This window comes from Drosophila ficusphila, unplaced genomic scaffold (assembly GCF_018152265.1).
Source record: "Drosophila ficusphila isolate 14025-0441.05 unplaced genomic scaffold, ASM1815226v1 contig_197, whole genome shotgun sequence".
NCBI lineage: Eukaryota > Metazoa > Arthropoda > Insecta > Diptera > Drosophilidae > Drosophila > Drosophila ficusphila.
Genome location: NW_025064091.1, coordinates 6,625,187 through 6,641,165, shown reverse-complemented (window position 1 = coordinate 6,641,165; position 15,979 = coordinate 6,625,187). Strand labels below are relative to the sequence as shown.

Sequence of the window (15,979 nt, the reverse complement as noted above, 5' to 3'; positions counted from 1 at the left end):
ACTTAAAATTTGCAAGTACATATTTCGTTTTTTTTTTAAATAATCGATGCAGGAAGATATCGATGTTGCCTGCCGTCTGTGTCTTTCGATAATTTCTATTCCAGCTCTAGGTCGAGTGTATGTGTGTGCATGAGTGTGGGAATTTATTAAACAAAAACGAAACGCGGACAAACTGTATTTATGTAATAAACGCAACGCCGCAGCGCCAAAGAGTTATGAACGGTCCACGGCAAGAACGGACTTCTTAGGCAAACGCATCTCCCAACCGACAAAAGTGCTATAGCTCAATCAATTGGTTCCGTTTTGCTCAAAACCAAAAACAAAGTTTATTCTCAATCGCTTCGATAGTGAGTTGTTGTTGTTGTTGTCGCTCTTTTGCCGAAAAGTAAAATTAAAAAACAACGCACACACACACACGCTTACAAGACAACAAAAAAGAAGAAGAGCCGACGCCAGCTATAAAAAGCAAAAAAGGTGAAAATAAATCGTCCCCACAAAAAGGGGACAGCAAAACTAATCGACAAATAATTAGTGGAGCCCCAAAAAAGACCGCGAAAAACTAGAGGAACTCTTTTTCCACAAAAAAAAAAACTGAAGCCTTGTTATCGATTTTATTTGAGGGTGTGTGTGTGTAGCGCACCCGCGTGCGTTTGTGTGCGGGTGAGTGCGTGTGTGTTGCCCACCGCGTTATCAAAAACAACAACAATTGGTGGCAAAGTAACATCTAAAAAGGAAGAAAGGCAAGAAGAAGAAAGAATCTTTTTTAGCCGGTTGCAATTCGCTCCATCTCGCTCGCACCGCGGTCAACCGCGGATCGTGGCCGATTTATCGAATTAATCGCCCAAAAAGAACCATAGATTTCATTGATTTCAAATGATTTCGCTGCTGCAAATGAAATTCCATGCGCTTTTGTTGTTGCTATCAAAAGTCTGGACATGCATCTGTTTCATGTTCAATCGCCAAGTGCGAGCTGTAAGTACAAAATCAAAATTTGCAAAAAGCAAAGGGAATAAACAAAAATAGAAATAAAGTAGATTTTATTTTTACCCGTTCGAAACCCTGAAACTAAATTGCCAACCCGCTCCCGCAATCGACACAAGTACTTACTACTACACAATAATAAAAGCCCTCGCTGTGATAAGACTATCAACGATACAGTTGAAACTCGCTATGGTGCACAAAAAAACAACATGTAATATCTATAACTTCGCCTCGCTATTTAACTTGCAACACAATTCTATTTTAGCTTCTTATTTGTAGTGGACCCCTTCTTAAAAAATAATAATAAATGGAAGTAATGCAAATTTTTAGATATTACAATTGTGAACCTCTTAGTCAGTGACAGCTGTGGAAAATTTTATCACTATTTCGGCACGTTTAATGGGGCTTGTTCGTTCCATCGGATCCCCGGTTTCCGCCTGAGCAGTACACTCAATTGCCTTATCGACCACCTTTAATGTTTTTCACTGTGCCGGCATTTTTGGCCCGAAATCGTGACGCGGCAAGAAGCACTGACCTTCGACCTCCGATCTTTTATTTCCCCTATTTTATTAGTTCGCAATCTTTTTAGCCCCGAACATTTAATTTTTATCTAAATGGGATTTTCTTAGTTTTCGATGCAAATTGTAGCTTCCTTTTGTTTGTTTTCAATATGATAATACAAAATTACTTGTTAGACCCAACTGCAGTAAAATCACCGTTTTGAGGTCTCTCTCACCTTTAACACTATCTTGCACAATAACCCTAGAGTCTAGAAACGTAGTAAAGCCCTAAGTTGAATGCCTTCCAAGTACTGCTCCGTTGATTGTATTAACTTCCTTAGTTTATACAGTATCAACCGGTTAAATATGAACTCTTCCCGCTGTCACCCGTCTCGCGGCACCGCTTGAGCCTGGTGCAGCGAAAGACCCTCGTTTTGGACCTGGACGAAACGCTCATCCACTCCCACCACAATGCGATGCCTCGGAATACGGTAAAGCCGGGAACGCCGCACGATTTCACCGTGAAAGTAACCATCGATCGGAATCCAGTGCGCTTCTTCGTACACAAGCGACCACATGTGGACTACTTTCTGGATGTGGTCAGTTCTTTGACCGACTTTATTATAATTGGAGGTTGAATTTAAATATTTTTTAACTTTCCGCAGGTCTCACAGTGGTACGACCTTGTAATATTCACGGCCAGCATGGAGATTTACGGAGCGGCGGTGGCGGACAAGCTGGATAATGGCCGGAACATACTCCGGAGACGATACTACAGACAACACTGCACTCCCGACTACGGATCCTATACCAAAGACCTGTCGGCTATCTGCAGTGACCTAAATAGGGTAAGTTTTACAAACATTGCAACGAATGCTGACAAAGAATTTTAAAAGTTTTTAGAATACAAAAAGTGCTATCTTTCGTTGACAGTTTAGACAGATTTTTTCTATTATTTTTTAAACAGAAAAAATGCGAAATTTATTTATTTAATTTATGTGTGCCCTGGCTAATGGACATATCTTTTTTCAGATATTCATCATTGACAATTCGCCGGGGGCCTATCGCTGTTTCCCCAACAATGCCATACCTATTAAGAGTTGGTTCTCGGATCCAATGGACACGGCGTTGCTGTCGCTGCTGCCCATGCTGGATGCGCTGAGGTTCACGAACGACGTGAGGTCGGTGCTGTCGAGGAACTTGCACCTGCACCGCCTCTGGTAGCAGGTGGGCCGCCTGTCGCTAGTGTAGTCTATCTATTTAGGAGGAGCAACCTAAGCCAGCGATGTGGGGATGATACCTTCTGAAATTAACAACAAAATGGTGGTGCTGTGACACATTAACGAATTTTTTTCATTTTTATTATTTACCATTCATTCAAAAGTTGTGAAGAGAAACAGAGAATAGATAATGTGGATAAGAGATTTGGAAATCTGGAAATCAATGGTTTTATTTTCCTTTTGTGTATTAAGATTGCAGTTTTTATAACAATTTAATTATAAATGCATATTTGTCCATATATGTAGACCAGCTATTTTTTATTATTTTTTTTTTGAGAATATTTTTTGTTTGTTTTTCTTGTGTGCATTTTGATAAAAAATATCAAATGAAAACTCTTGAACACAGTATAGATATGAAAGCGAAGATGAGCAGAAAGTGAAGTAACAACATTAAGAACAAATTTGTCAAGTTATATATATCATATTATTATAAATTAAATCTAAGGCCACTTACAACAAGAGTCTTGTACTTTCTATACCATGATTACAATTAATTATTATAAAACGGAACTTGTTTATTATGAAGATAGCGAGATGAAGCAAAATATTTATAATTATACAAATTAGTTGATTACGAAACTTTCCTGGACATCATTATTATGAATAATTGCTAAATGTAACCGATTCTGTATAGACTTATATATGTTCTGCCCTCGTTTCCTGTACAAAACTAAACGGACGGAAGATCTTTCAAGAGTTTCATTGCTTGCAAACCAAACATAACACTTTTCTATAAGATAAGATTTTTGTCTTTCGAGGGAGTTATATATTTATACATATATATATCTACAACTAAGCAACAACCAACAACTATGAACTACTATTAAAGTAAACAACAACCAACAAGCAAGCAAGGCAAAAGTTCTATTTTGTAAGGCGAGCCAAGTCGCAATGAGAATTAAAAATCGCGTTATTTCTGATCGGATTTGATCAGATCAGATTAATGACGAGCCGCAGACTGGGACAGATATATATAGGGAGTTTAGAGAGCCAAATCACTAATTATATGAGAACCGAGTTAGTCTGAGAATTGAGAAATTGTGGCACATCATCCGAGGCATCACAGGATATTCAGGAGAGCAGCTATAAAATAAAAAAACGAGAGAGAAAGAGAGAGAGAGAGAGAGTAACAAATGAAAACTGCTTCCATAGTTAATGTTATTTCCAAAAGCATAAAAACACCACTCTTAACTAAACAACAAAAGCTTGCACACGCCCCTAACCTTTTACCCCACCCTTATCCAATTGTTCTTTTTATCGTATTGTAAATTTGAAACAATCACTATTTGTTTATTTATTGCAAGGAGAATAATGCGTGTATGCGATGTTGTTAATTTTAAGTAGTTTGTAGCAAATTTGTTAAACTAAAACGTAAATGAAATAAATGAGAAAGGGAACACAAAAGCAGAAAAAGAATTACAGAAAATACAACAAAATCAAGCAAAATCAAAACATTGTGTTTTCTTTTATTTGCTTTTAAAATTTGGCGCTTCTTCAATTAAACATAAAGTGTTTGGTTTACAGACTGTTAATAAGGTGCTTAACGAGACATGTTAACATCAAGAATTGTGCTGTTAAGCGCAAGCAATATGATTGAAAGAAGCTTTTGGCGATCGAACACCGAATATTTGATGCCTTATAAAGGGGTTTATATAGAAGGATTTTTAATTTCTTATAAATGTATTCCCTGCCGTCCACTTGTAGTTAAATAACAGTAACAGACAAATTTCACATAGTGACACCCGTTTCGGCATTATCCAGAATTTATTTACATACTTGCTAACAGAGTTTCAAATAGTGTCGTAACCGAAATACTTTTACGTCGAGTATCGCAAAGTGCTGTTAACTGACAGTTTAAGGTAGGGTTGTCGAAATTTTAAAAAATATCGTATCGATGATATTTTTTTTATCAAATAATATGATAATAATATTTCTAAATATCACCGAAAAATATCGATATATTTGATATTTTTGATATTTTTTGTGTTAAATAAAAAAATTTCCTGCCCACAATAAAAAGACAATAAGTTCCGGTAATTGTTTACAAGTGCGGTCCGGACTTCGAAATCCTTTGGCGGAAAGTGAAAATTTTGCACCGTTTTTTTGTTATTAACAATCCTTACTTCAGCATTCTTGAAATTCTCCGTTATTTTTATAATACCTTCAAAGTTCGTGGACAGCTAAGAATGAAAACTAATTAATATATGTGTGAACAACGTGTGTGTGCGCGTTTGGCGCCAAATTTCGGTGGTATGTGCGTAAGTTACATATGCACACATAGACAACGAAATCTGGCCATACGCACACATATTACATATGTACATTCCTTCTTTTGCGCGCATTTTGCGAAAATATTATTTTGCGCTCGAATTCGTTCACTTGAAGTCGCTTTGGAACTCAAAATAACCAAGACAAAAATATCAAAAAATATCAAAAAAATATATCGATTTTCCGATATTTAGGCAAACAAAAAATTACGATATAAATATATCATTTTAAAAAGAAAATATCGATATATTGATATTTTGATATATTATCAACAACCCTAGTTTAAGGTTATGTACGCCCGCTTTTTCGAAAACAACAACAACAAGTTATCGTGAAATAGAGGCGCCGTAGTTTTTACGCAACGCAACTGGTAAGGAGTCGTCCGGATTGCCTTGGCCTCCGATACAAAGCCATATTAAACTGATAAATCTTCCCAGATAGGAAAACCGAATCCATGGCCACCGTCGCAGCTGTAGCAAAAGTAGGAAAATCAGTGCACCGCATTTTCGTGGGCAATCTGCCGTGGACGGTGGGCCACCAGGAGTTGCGCGGCTACTTCCGAGAATTCGGACGCGTGGTGTCCGCCAACGTGATCTTTGACAAGCGAACGGGCTGCTCCAAGGGCTACGGCTTTGTTAGCTTCAACAGTTTGGCCGCGCTGGAGAAAATCGAGAACGAACAAAAGCACATACTAGAGGGAAACTACCTCAACATACAGAAATCCTAGATCCCCCACGTTCGAATGTCATTTAGTTTTTAAGTTTAACTCCATTTAAGTAGCGTTTCAACATGTCGGACAGCGATACGGATCCCGAGGAGGAGCTCTTTCACCGGGCCACAGAGCAAGTGGCCAGGCAATCGGCTAACATTGCCTCCGCGGATCTCCTTCTTTTCTACGGCTACTACAAGCAAGCCACCGAGGGTCCCTGCGAGAAGCCAAGTCCTGGGCTGCTGCAACTGAAAGCCAGGAGCAAGTGGCAGGCATGGCGGAATCTTGAAAAAATGTCGCCTTCGGCTGCCAGGCAGGCCTATATCCAGAAGCTCGATCAACTGCAACCCAACTGGCGTAATCAGCGCAAACCTGGTTGGGTGGTGCACTCCATTGAATCGGCTCCCCTGGAAGATCAGCGTGTAGACAGTGAGAAGACTCTATTCGACCACGTCAAGGAGAATAATCTTGATAGGCTGAGAGAACTGTTGGCGCCCGGGGATCTGGCGAAGTTGGATGAGCATGGCATGGCTCTCATCCACTGGGCCACCGATCGCAATGCCGTCGATATCATCCAGTTTCTGGTGAGGAGCGGTGCCAGTGTAGATCAGCGGGATGCGGAGCAACAAACGCCTCTGCACTACGCCGCTAGTTGCGGGCATATGGAGGCACTGCGATGCCTGCTGGAGCTGCGGGCCAATCCGGAGCTGTGCGATTCGGATGGACAGACCTGCTACGATGTGGCCGACGATGAGCAGATCTGCCAGGCTCTCCAAGCGGAGCGAGAGCGTCTCACTGGATCCTAACGCTGAACGTTATTGTCTTTTTTTATATGGTGCTTTTATGCTTTGAAACTCTGTAAAGTGTTGTGAACCATCGTAATTCACCGATAAATCACCTGTATTCTTGAATAGAAACCATTGCTCCTCTTATAGGGTAATACAACCGCTTTTTAATTTTTATGTTAAGTATTCCTGGTGACATAATAAATTCTGAAATATTATCACTATAAAATTTTGAATGTTTTTAATGTTAATTTTAGGGAATTAAATTTATTAAAACGTAAAAAGTTCCGTTTATTTGAAAATGAAAGAGATAGATAGCTGTAAAATTAAATCAAAACTACGTCCAAAAGAACTAAATTAAGCTATTCAGTTTTTAGTTATTTCTTTAAAGTTAAACCCAAATTTAAACAAATTCGACATTTATCTTCCTAACTGATATATTTATTGACAATGAAATAAGATTTACTTCTGCAGTGGATGAGGAGGGCCTACTTCCACAGCTTCTTGATAGACATGTTCTTCTCCGAGTCTTTCTGCATCACCTTGGCTACGGCCATCTCGAAGTCCTCCTGGGTAACATGGACACGACGCTCGCGAAGCGCATACATTCCGGCTTCCGTGCAGACGCCCTTAACCTCCGCACCCGATGCGCCCGGCATCAGTTCGGCGATCTTGCGCAGGTTGATGCCACGCGTGAGGTTCATCTTACGAGAGTGAATCTTTAGGATGTCCAGACGCGCCTCCTCGTTTGGTGGCGGGAACTCGATCTTACGATCAATACGACCCGGACGCAATAGAGCTGGATCTAGGATGTCAATGCGATTGGTGGCCATGATCACCTTAATGTTCTTGGTGGCCTCGAATCCATCCAGTTGGTTGAGCAACTCCAGCATAGTACGCTGCACCTCGGAATCACCACCGGATCCCGATTCAATACGCGACGAGCCAATGGAATCGATTTCATCCATGAAGATAATCGAAGGCGCATGCTCGCGGGCCATCACGAACAGTTCACGCACCATTCGCGAGCCCTCGCCAATGAATTTTTGGACCAGCTCAGAGCCGGATACACGGATGAAGGTGCACTCGGTGTGATGGGCAACGGCCCTGGCCAGCAGAGTTTTTCCTGTACCCGGAGGACCATAGAGCAGAACGCCCTTTGGCTGGGCAATACCCAATGCATCGAACAGCTCGGGGTGCTTGACGGGCAACTCAATCACCTCTTTGATCTCCTTTATCTGCTTATCTAATCCGCCAACCATTTCGTATGTGGAGTCGGGCACTTTTTCAACCATCATCAGCGAGACCAACGGATCCACCTTGTTGGGCAGAATTTTGTGTAGAGTATAGCTCTCGTTGCGCAGCGCCACACGGCAATTGGGGGTCACATCGTTGATGTCAATGTTCTTGTCCAGATCAACGACAAACTTGCCCTCGGGATGCACTTTGACAAGCACTTTCTTCTTGTCCATCGGCTTCACAACCTCGCCAACATAGCTGCCCTGTTCCTGGAGCAGCTGCAGCTCCTCGCGCAACATGCGAACTGCAATAAGTAGTAATTAAAACATATTTCTGGAGCCTTTGTTTTTAAAGCATTGGGACAATTTGAAACTTTTTCTTTCGGTCACATTTTCCCAATAACTACCTTTGGCGTTGAGCTCATTTCGCTGGGCCTGGAGGCGCCTCAAGTTTTGGCTCTTCTCGGCCACAACCAGTTGGAGTTCCTCGATCTTCTGGATGTAGTAAGACCGGAATCCTTCGCCTTTTTGGTAGGCCGACTCGATTTCCATCTGCGAAAACATTAATTAGGTTTTTCGCAATGTATTTCGTGCCGAAAACAATTTGGGTCTTTAAATGTCTTACTCGATTGGTCACCGTCATTTTGTCTGCGTCTCTTTCAATGTGTTTTTACTCGATATTTCTGTGTTGTTCCCTTTACTTTTCGAGGTAATTTTATTTTTACTTATGACTCGGCATTCTTGGCTTGCTTTTAGAGATGGCACAAAGTTCTTATCGAACTGTTGTCGCGCTGCAGACTATCGATGACAGAATGTATATGAGACGATATAAATAGCTAAATTCTAAATAAATTTATTAAATCAATAAATAATTATTCATGATGGAAAGTATAATCAGGGGTTTGATTTTTAAAATCTAACAAATTTAAGACAAATAGGTTTTAAGTATTTTTTATTGTCAAACTTGAAAACAGTTGAACTTTGTCATTTATTTATCGATAACCGCTATAAACCGCCATCTGCGAATTTTCGAATTCAAATCTGATTTTTAAATTAATGAATAATGGGAATCCGCACATGCTGTGAAATAAAACAAGACTGTGATGTATGCTTATATCCGATATTCAAAATTTCAAAGGTGAACGAATTCCATCAAAATATGCTTTGAGAACAAAGTGATGTTTTGTGTTCAAGAAAACTACCAAAATATATTCAAAATCCTCTGCCGAAAATCGAAGTTTTTACATTTTCATCTTTAATTTTCACTGTGTGAGAGGTCTACACATACCCAATTTTCGTTTAGTTTTGTATACACATTCAAGTCGAAAATGCCGGCCACCAAGGGACTGTTGTTCAAGCGCTATGTCCGGATCGAGCTAAATCTGTGGCGACGTACGCTTTTCGAGATCGTCGCCCTGGTAATCATGGTTCTGGTGATCGTGCTCAATCCCATAGCTCATTCAAAGAGGCTTCTCTACATGAGCACCGATAACGAAAACGAGCAAAGCATCGTATCGCACAAGCTTCAGGATATCAGCATATTAACGTAAGCTTAAAGTCCTTAATAGGAACATTACAATTTAACCGAAAAAGGTTATATAGCTCAGTTGATTAATATATATTTACGTAAAGATGTTATGTATGTGATCGTAAAAAAGTAATTGATAAGTGATTTTTCGTCAGAGGCAACTTCATTATTTATTTCGCAGACGAATGGCGGACTCGAAGAGGGAAAAGACCAAGTACAGGCTGGCCTACACGCCAAGAAGCAACTTCGTAAAGGATGTGACTAAAAATGTGGCCAAAACCCTGGAGCTTGACTCAACTGTGGGCTACGCTACCGAAGCCGAGCTAGAGGATCAGTTCGACGAGAGGACTACGCTAGCGGGCCTGGTATTCCACGGAGCTGACGGAGATGCCACACCCCTTACGCTATCCGTTTCGATTCGCTTTCCCAGCGAGTTCCGAACGATAGCTCCATTTCTCACCGAGGATCGTCTGTGGATAACCCGTTGCTCGGGTAGGATTAACCCCGGACGAGACCGGGCCAAGCACGATAAGCAACAGGATATCTATATACGCGAGGGCTTTCTTCAGCTCCAACACCAGATTTTCATGGAGTGGTACCATCGATTGCGCAACGACTTCATCACCACCTATCCGGAACCGAATGTCGAGGTCTACAATATCCTGCTGAAGGCCGCCGACGAACCTTGCTCCGTAATGAGTCTCGCCCGGCTGCCCACATTCCTGTACAATTTCATATACCTACTGCCATTTCTTAATATTATCAGAGTGAGTTAAAAAGAATCGCATAATATAATCTATTATGTCAGTACATATTTGAGTTTGAGTTCCTTAATTTGTTATACACACATATTTACGGTTTATAAATATTAAGGAACTTGTTCGATGTCGTCTCCTCTTACAGAACGTGGCTGCCCAGGTGCAGGATGGTGTGATGGTGCATCAGTGGCATTACGGCTACTCGTTCGGAACACAATGGGTCTTTAAGTTCCTGGTTCTGTTCCTGAGAATGTGCATTCTGGGTGCAGTTTTCATCTTAATAATTATGGTGAGTTCATGATTAAAAATAGAATATGTTGTATTTAACATAAGTAATTTAAAGGCTGTTTGGGCCTCTGGGTATTTCGGGGAGTTCTCCGGAAAGGGGGCGATAGCCTTTGTATGCTTCGTTGTGGTTTACACCGTGGAGATCATCATTACCGGAATGGTGGTGGCCAAACTATTTGGCAATCCCACCAACGCAGTGCTCTTTGCCCTGATGCTGTGGCTCTTTATGTACGCAGCATTCTGTATTATCCTGGAGCGCTACTGGGATATTCACAAGCCCTACGTGTTCTTCATCCTGGTGTCCTTCTGCAATTGCCAAATGCACTTCAGCATGGTTCTGTTTAGGAAGTGCATTCAAGACCCAGATATGGTGAAGACGATTGATTTCGTTGTGATCTTCACTTCGGCCATAAGTTCGGCTTTGATTTATTTCCTCGTTTTATTGACGGTGCAGTGGAGGATGCCGGGCACATATCTCAGTCGACGGGTGGTGAACAATCGACCGCGGAAGCAGCGCGAATCAGACGCACCCATCATGTATATGGGCAGGGCGCCGAGTTTTTCCAATTTCGAATTTGGCGATGTGGGCAGTGAGGAGCTGATGCGAATGCGCCACGTTAGCACCACACACCGCGACTCGGAGCGCAAGATCCTGAAGAACATATCGATGAGGATCTATCGCGGCGAGGTCTACGTGATCCTCGGGCACATTGGTTCTGGCAAGCTCACGCTTTTGAGGGTTTTGGCCGGCCTTAAGTTTCCCCTACGCGGCAGTGTATCCATTCTGGGCAAGCAGTTTGAACCCAATGGTAAGACTAATAACCTTATAATTTCATATTTTCTATACTATAAATTGAATGTATAAATAGGCGAAGCCCGTCGCATGGTGGACTACCGTTTCGAGGAGCATGGACTCAATAAACACTTGACCGTGGAGCAGACCATCGACTATCATGTCCGTTTGAAACTGGAGCCCAGTGAATCGGACCGCTACGATATCGAGAGGCGCAAGTGGCTGGCCATACTCGATCAGCACGTCGAGAGTCGTAGAGTTCGGGTCGGGAAGCTGAGCCCGGGCACCATGAAGCTGGTGGCATTATGCTGCTGCTTGGCCGGGGATACGCGAATCGTTATCCTGGAGGAGCCGACCACCGAGTTGACGGGACGAGAGTCTCAGGTCTTTTGGTCGATTGTCAATACGGAGAAGGAGAATCGGGCTTTCATAATAGCCACCTACAGTGTTGGCGAGGCGGAGCATGCCGCCGATCGCATCGGGATCCTCAGCATGGGCATTCTGGAGGCCAGTGGCACACCGTTCTTTCTGCGAGCCAAGTTCAGCAGTAGTGTGGATCTGGTATTTAGAGAAGAAAATCCAATTCATTATCGGGATAATAAATACTTTCTTACTCCCAGGTCATTATCAAGAAACCACATGTTCCCGATCAGCCAATCACGGACTTCATCAACCAGTTTATGTCGAACATCGAGCCGGAGAATGAGATCGGTGATACACTCACTTACAGAATTCCTGTTTTCTATCGTCCGCAGTTGCAAAAGCTACTAATTCACCTGGAAATCGATCGGAAGAAGCTGGGCATCGAAAACATGAGAGTGGTGGGTGCGGAACTCTCCGATATTTATATGAAGCTGGTCACCTCCTTTCGACTACAGCAGCAAATGATCCCGGATGTCAGTGAGTTCCTTATTCAGAGATCTTGAACAAATAATCGCATAAGATATTATACATATGAATGTTTTACAACTACCCACAGCCCAAACTTTCAAGTACCAGGTGGTTTCGCACAGGCAACTTACCAGACAGCGGATGAGGGCCATGTTTTACAAGAAGATGATCCATACGGCGCCGAATGTTTGGCCCATAATCATGATCTTCACCAGCTTTGTTCTAATCGCCATTATCGCCCGTCTATCGGTGCTGCTCGATATGCCGAAAGAGCGTGAAAACTCGATTAATATCGGATTTATTAAGGCGGGGGACGTTGCCAAAACTATACCGAATTTGAAGGATTGCGGCTACATCGACATCCGGTCGGCGGTTAAGGGCCCAAGCAAAAGGGAAGCCAATATCCACAGGACCTTCGACAAGACATCCTTTGCCTGTGAGAAGGGTAGCTATCGGAACGATTTACGGAAGAAGAGCGAACTTAGGAACTACGGTGCGGTCGAGGCGGATGGGGAGCAGGATCTCAATGGATATATAAGTCAGGATATCTTTCACTCGGCCCCCATGATGCTCAACCTGCTGCACAATGTTTTACTTAGGTGAGCGTAATACTTAAAGCTAAGTTCTCATTAAAATGAGAAGCTTTTTTTAGTTGCGATCAATTTATTTTTCCATATTTATAGTCTATTGGATGTAGTAATATTTATAAATGATTTTCCCAGGCTTTCGTACCCGGATCAGGAGGGCATAGTCACCCTGGTGGAGAACCATCCGCTGCCCACTCAGCTTTCGCGAAAGATCAATCTGCTGGACAACAAGATCGCCCACATTCATGCTTCATTGGCCATCGGTTGCATCCTGCCGCTAACCGTGTCCGTTTTCGTAATTCCCCTCGTTGAGGAGGAGATCTATAATGTACGATTCCTGCAACATATGGCCGGGTTGGGCCTGAAGGTCTACTGGGGCATCACTCTATTTTGGGATTGGTTTACCTTCTTCATTTACTCAATCATCATTGTGGTGATCATGGCTCTGATGGGCATCGGCGGCTTTGGCTTCTACGAGAATTGTATCCTGGTGCTCCTGTTGTCCATATTCGGACTGGCCGCCCTGCCGCTCACCTATTTGGTTTCCATGTTTATGAACAAATCGATTGTCCGTGCGTTTCTCGTCTCCGTACTCCTGCAGGGAGTCTCCGGTCTGGTTTTGTACATCATTTATTGGGACGTGGCGAACAGCAATACGATCTTCTACTATGGGGCCTGCATGTCGCCGGGATTCTCGTTGCTGGACGGAGTTAGCAATGTTTACACCCAATGCCTGGAGCAGACCATGTGCAATGCCAAATGCCAGGCACACCCCGGTTGCACTCCGGAAAATATGCATGAGGTGGTGCCGAATTGCCGATGTAAGTCCTTAACCTGGGTGGCATAGTAAAACCCTTTCAATTTCTTTAAGCAATTCAGTTTTCAAATCTCAATATCATTTCCCACAAATCAAGGAACTAAACTTTCTAGCATTGATTTTTTAAAGTCATAAATCTATTTTCAATTATCCCCAGTTGGCAACTATTTTAAATGGTCTTCCCCTGGAATTTTGCCAGCCATTGTTTACATGTTATTGTCGGCTATAATTTTTTTGATGCTAATCTTCTGGATTGAGCTACATCGCAGGGAGAAGAAGTTCCACTCCCCAAGAGAGTAAGACAAGTCTTAAATTTGTACCTTTTATTTGCTTTTAATTTGTATATTCTTCATTAGTCTCCGTAAAATGAGGAGTGCTACTTATCCCTTCGATGATGGGGATGTGGCGGATGTTAAGCAAAAAATCGCCGAGGCGGATAACACCAAGGCCAAACAATCCGTGTTTTTGGTAGATCAGGTGGAGGCCAAAGTTCCAGCTGCGGGAAAAAGGATCAATACTGTCTCCTTTGCATTGAACAAGTAAGTAACATTAAAGGAAAACCCCATTCGAAATATGAAAACCGGTGAAAAGTTGTATGCTTTTGCATACATAACCAATTATGTAGTTATTTTTCTATAGGGTAAACATATTTTGTTTGATTGCAGATACATGTGCATGGGCATCTTTGGGCCAAGAAATGCCGGCAAGAGCCATTTGATGCGTCAGCTGGTCGGCCAGGAGGGATTCGCCTTCGGGGAGATCTTTGTGCGGGGCTTGGACTTCAAGTACGATCTGGAGAGCATCCACACCTACATGGGCTACTCTCCGCAGCATCGCGGACTGCTCAACGATCTGACTCCAAGGGAGCACATTCGACTTTTGTGCATGATCCGAGGCGTTCCGGAGGCGAAAATCGGCGAGAAGATGCACGACTTGTGCCTAATGCTCAACATGACCGGTTGGATGCATCGCAAGTGCAGTTTGCTGACGGCGGAGAAGCGGCACAAACTGAAAATTGCCCTGGCCTTGGTGGCCTACAATAAGATCCTGGTTTTGGATGAACCCACGTGCGGCATGCCGGCGACAACCAGGCGGGAAATATGGAACATTCTACGATACATACGATACTGCGGCAAGACCATCATTTTCGCCAGCAACGATGAGCTGGAGTGCAAGATCTTGGCGGACTTTATTATCCTGTTCCAGGACAGCGAGATGCTGGCTATCGGCAGCCTTCAGTATTTGCGCTACAAGTACAGCCACGGTTTCTACTTGGAGGTTCGACTAATTCGCGACGGAGACACCCTCGCCGAGTCAGAGGAAAAGTGGGTTGTTTTCACCTACATTTATTTTCAAGGTTTATTAATCGCTGTTTTCTGTACTTCAGTTTGCGCAAAGATGTAGAGAATCTCTCCAAGTTCGTCAACTTCTTACATAACCGATCTGAATTAGTGTGAGTTTGTGGTTATTTCAATAGCTTTAACAACTATTTTTATTTATGGTTGCATATTTTTTTTTCAGTGGTCGACTACACAATTGGTTTAAGTTTTATGTGCCAGTCGGCCACATCGTCTATTCGTTTCTTTATGGCGCTATGGAGAAAAACAAGGTGCGTTTGAATGTGAGCGACTACTGCATTTACCAGGCGGACATGATCAATGTGGTGGCCCAGGTGCAGGAGACGCGGGCCCAGTTGAAGTACCATCTCATCCAAACGGAGGGCCCACTGCCCGTGGAGCCGACGACCCCCAAAAAGGCCGCCCAGCCAAAGAAGGGCAAGAAGTGAAGTCCTTTTTGGGGCCACCCTATTTCTCTCCATGTATATTTTATACATCAAACAATATATGTTTGTAAACATTGCTTCACAAATTGTCTTGAACTTGTTTTTAAAATATTTTGTCGTGGGAATTTCATGATAATATCAAATCTGAACTAAGTTCCTGTCTTCGGTGCCTTACAAATTATTCAAATGCAAAAATTGAACTTAAGTTTCCATTTAAACTTATCCATGAACTTCGATTTGTATAGTCGAGCGAATCGATTCGAAGGTCAATGCCTGACCTCGGCTGTCGAGACTAAGGACCCTGGAATTGTGGGCTTATCCGCTTTTAATAAATAATCTAGTCCCGCACGTGTTGCTCTGCATAATTAATATATACCCTGGGTAAGTTCACATGCCCTGGGAAGTACTCCACGTTTTCCGCGCATTCAAATTTAATGGCGCTAAGCAAATATCATACTGACAGAATTTTAAATTAAAAAATATTCCCGCTAGCTTTTTTCATAAAATTAATTCAAATAGTTTTTAAAGCTATCGCCCAGCGCGCCACTTAATCGATAGATACAATAATCGCTGCTCATATTTTGGCATTAGAATATTTCGCGCTCTCCCGATCCCTCTCACTTTCAGCCAGTTGACGTAACAGTTTTAATTCGCTCTCTTTATATTTTCTACTGCTGCCAACTTAGCCAGAAAAAAGGTAGAATTCGTTGTTTAAAAAAAGGTATTTCAATTGGAAAGAACAAAAAAAAAACAGAAATCACTTCTCGTATAAT

At 42.4% G+C, this 15,979-nt stretch overlaps 5 protein-coding genes across 6 annotated transcripts; 4 read left to right on the top strand and 1 right to left on the bottom strand.

Annotated features, from left to right (window-relative positions):
- The first annotated feature begins 85 nt into the window (after positions 1-85).
- LOC108097983 (CTD nuclear envelope phosphatase 1 homolog) lies at positions 86-3,340 on the top strand. 2 transcript variants are annotated; one of them, XM_017200606.2, is made up of 4 exons: positions 86-972; positions 1,832-2,080; positions 2,147-2,329; positions 2,514-3,340. In XM_017200606.2, exons 1-4 carry the CDS (start codon positions 874-876, stop codon positions 2,703-2,705), a joined length of 723 nt encoding a protein of 240 aa, XP_017056095.1. In that variant the 5' UTR covers positions 86-873; the 3' UTR covers positions 2,706-3,340. The 2 variants fall into 2 exon arrangements, with proteins under 2 accessions (XP_017056095.1, XP_017056094.1); XM_017200605.2 differs by having other exon boundaries at positions 1,823-2,080.
- Positions 3,341-5,296: 1,956 nt separating this feature from the next.
- LOC108098100 (SRA stem-loop-interacting RNA-binding protein, mitochondrial) lies at positions 5,297-5,756 on the top strand. The gene is made up of 2 exons (XM_017200810.2): positions 5,297-5,399; positions 5,467-5,756. The coding sequence occupies exon 2, from the start codon at positions 5,484-5,486 to the stop codon at positions 5,754-5,756; it is 273 nt and encodes a 90-aa protein (XP_017056299.1). The 5' UTR covers positions 5,297-5,399; positions 5,467-5,483.
- A 62-nt stretch (positions 5,757-5,818) lies between these two features.
- LOC108098099 (acyl-CoA-binding domain-containing protein 6) lies at positions 5,819-6,752 on the top strand. The gene has a single exon (XM_017200809.2). The coding sequence runs from the start codon at positions 5,819-5,821 to the stop codon at positions 6,542-6,544; it is 726 nt and encodes a 241-aa protein (XP_017056298.1). The 3' UTR covers positions 6,545-6,752.
- A 190-nt stretch (positions 6,753-6,942) lies between these two features.
- LOC108098098 (26S proteasome regulatory subunit 8) lies at positions 6,943-8,529 on the bottom strand. Its single transcript, XM_017200808.1, has 3 exons — positions 8,387-8,529; positions 8,169-8,313; positions 6,943-8,066 (listed from the first exon to the last, which is right to left on the bottom strand). Exons 1-3 carry the CDS (start codon positions 8,402-8,404, stop codon positions 7,012-7,014), a joined length of 1,218 nt encoding a protein of 405 aa, XP_017056297.1. The 5' UTR covers positions 8,405-8,529; the 3' UTR covers positions 6,943-7,011.
- Positions 8,530-8,961: 432 nt separating this feature from the next.
- Positions 8,962-15,302, top strand: LOC108098124 (phospholipid-transporting ATPase ABCA3). Its single transcript, XM_017200845.2, has 13 exons — positions 8,962-9,307; positions 9,471-10,056; positions 10,193-10,336; positions 10,391-11,144; positions 11,205-11,689; positions 11,749-12,028; positions 12,108-12,618; positions 12,742-13,427; positions 13,581-13,719; positions 13,780-13,962; positions 14,089-14,748; positions 14,811-14,876; positions 14,945-15,302. The coding sequence occupies exons 1-13, from the start codon at positions 9,090-9,092 to the stop codon at positions 15,207-15,209; spliced, it is 4,977 nt and encodes a 1,658-aa protein (XP_017056334.1). The 5' UTR covers positions 8,962-9,089; the 3' UTR covers positions 15,210-15,302.
- Positions 15,303-15,979: the final 677 nt, after the last annotated feature.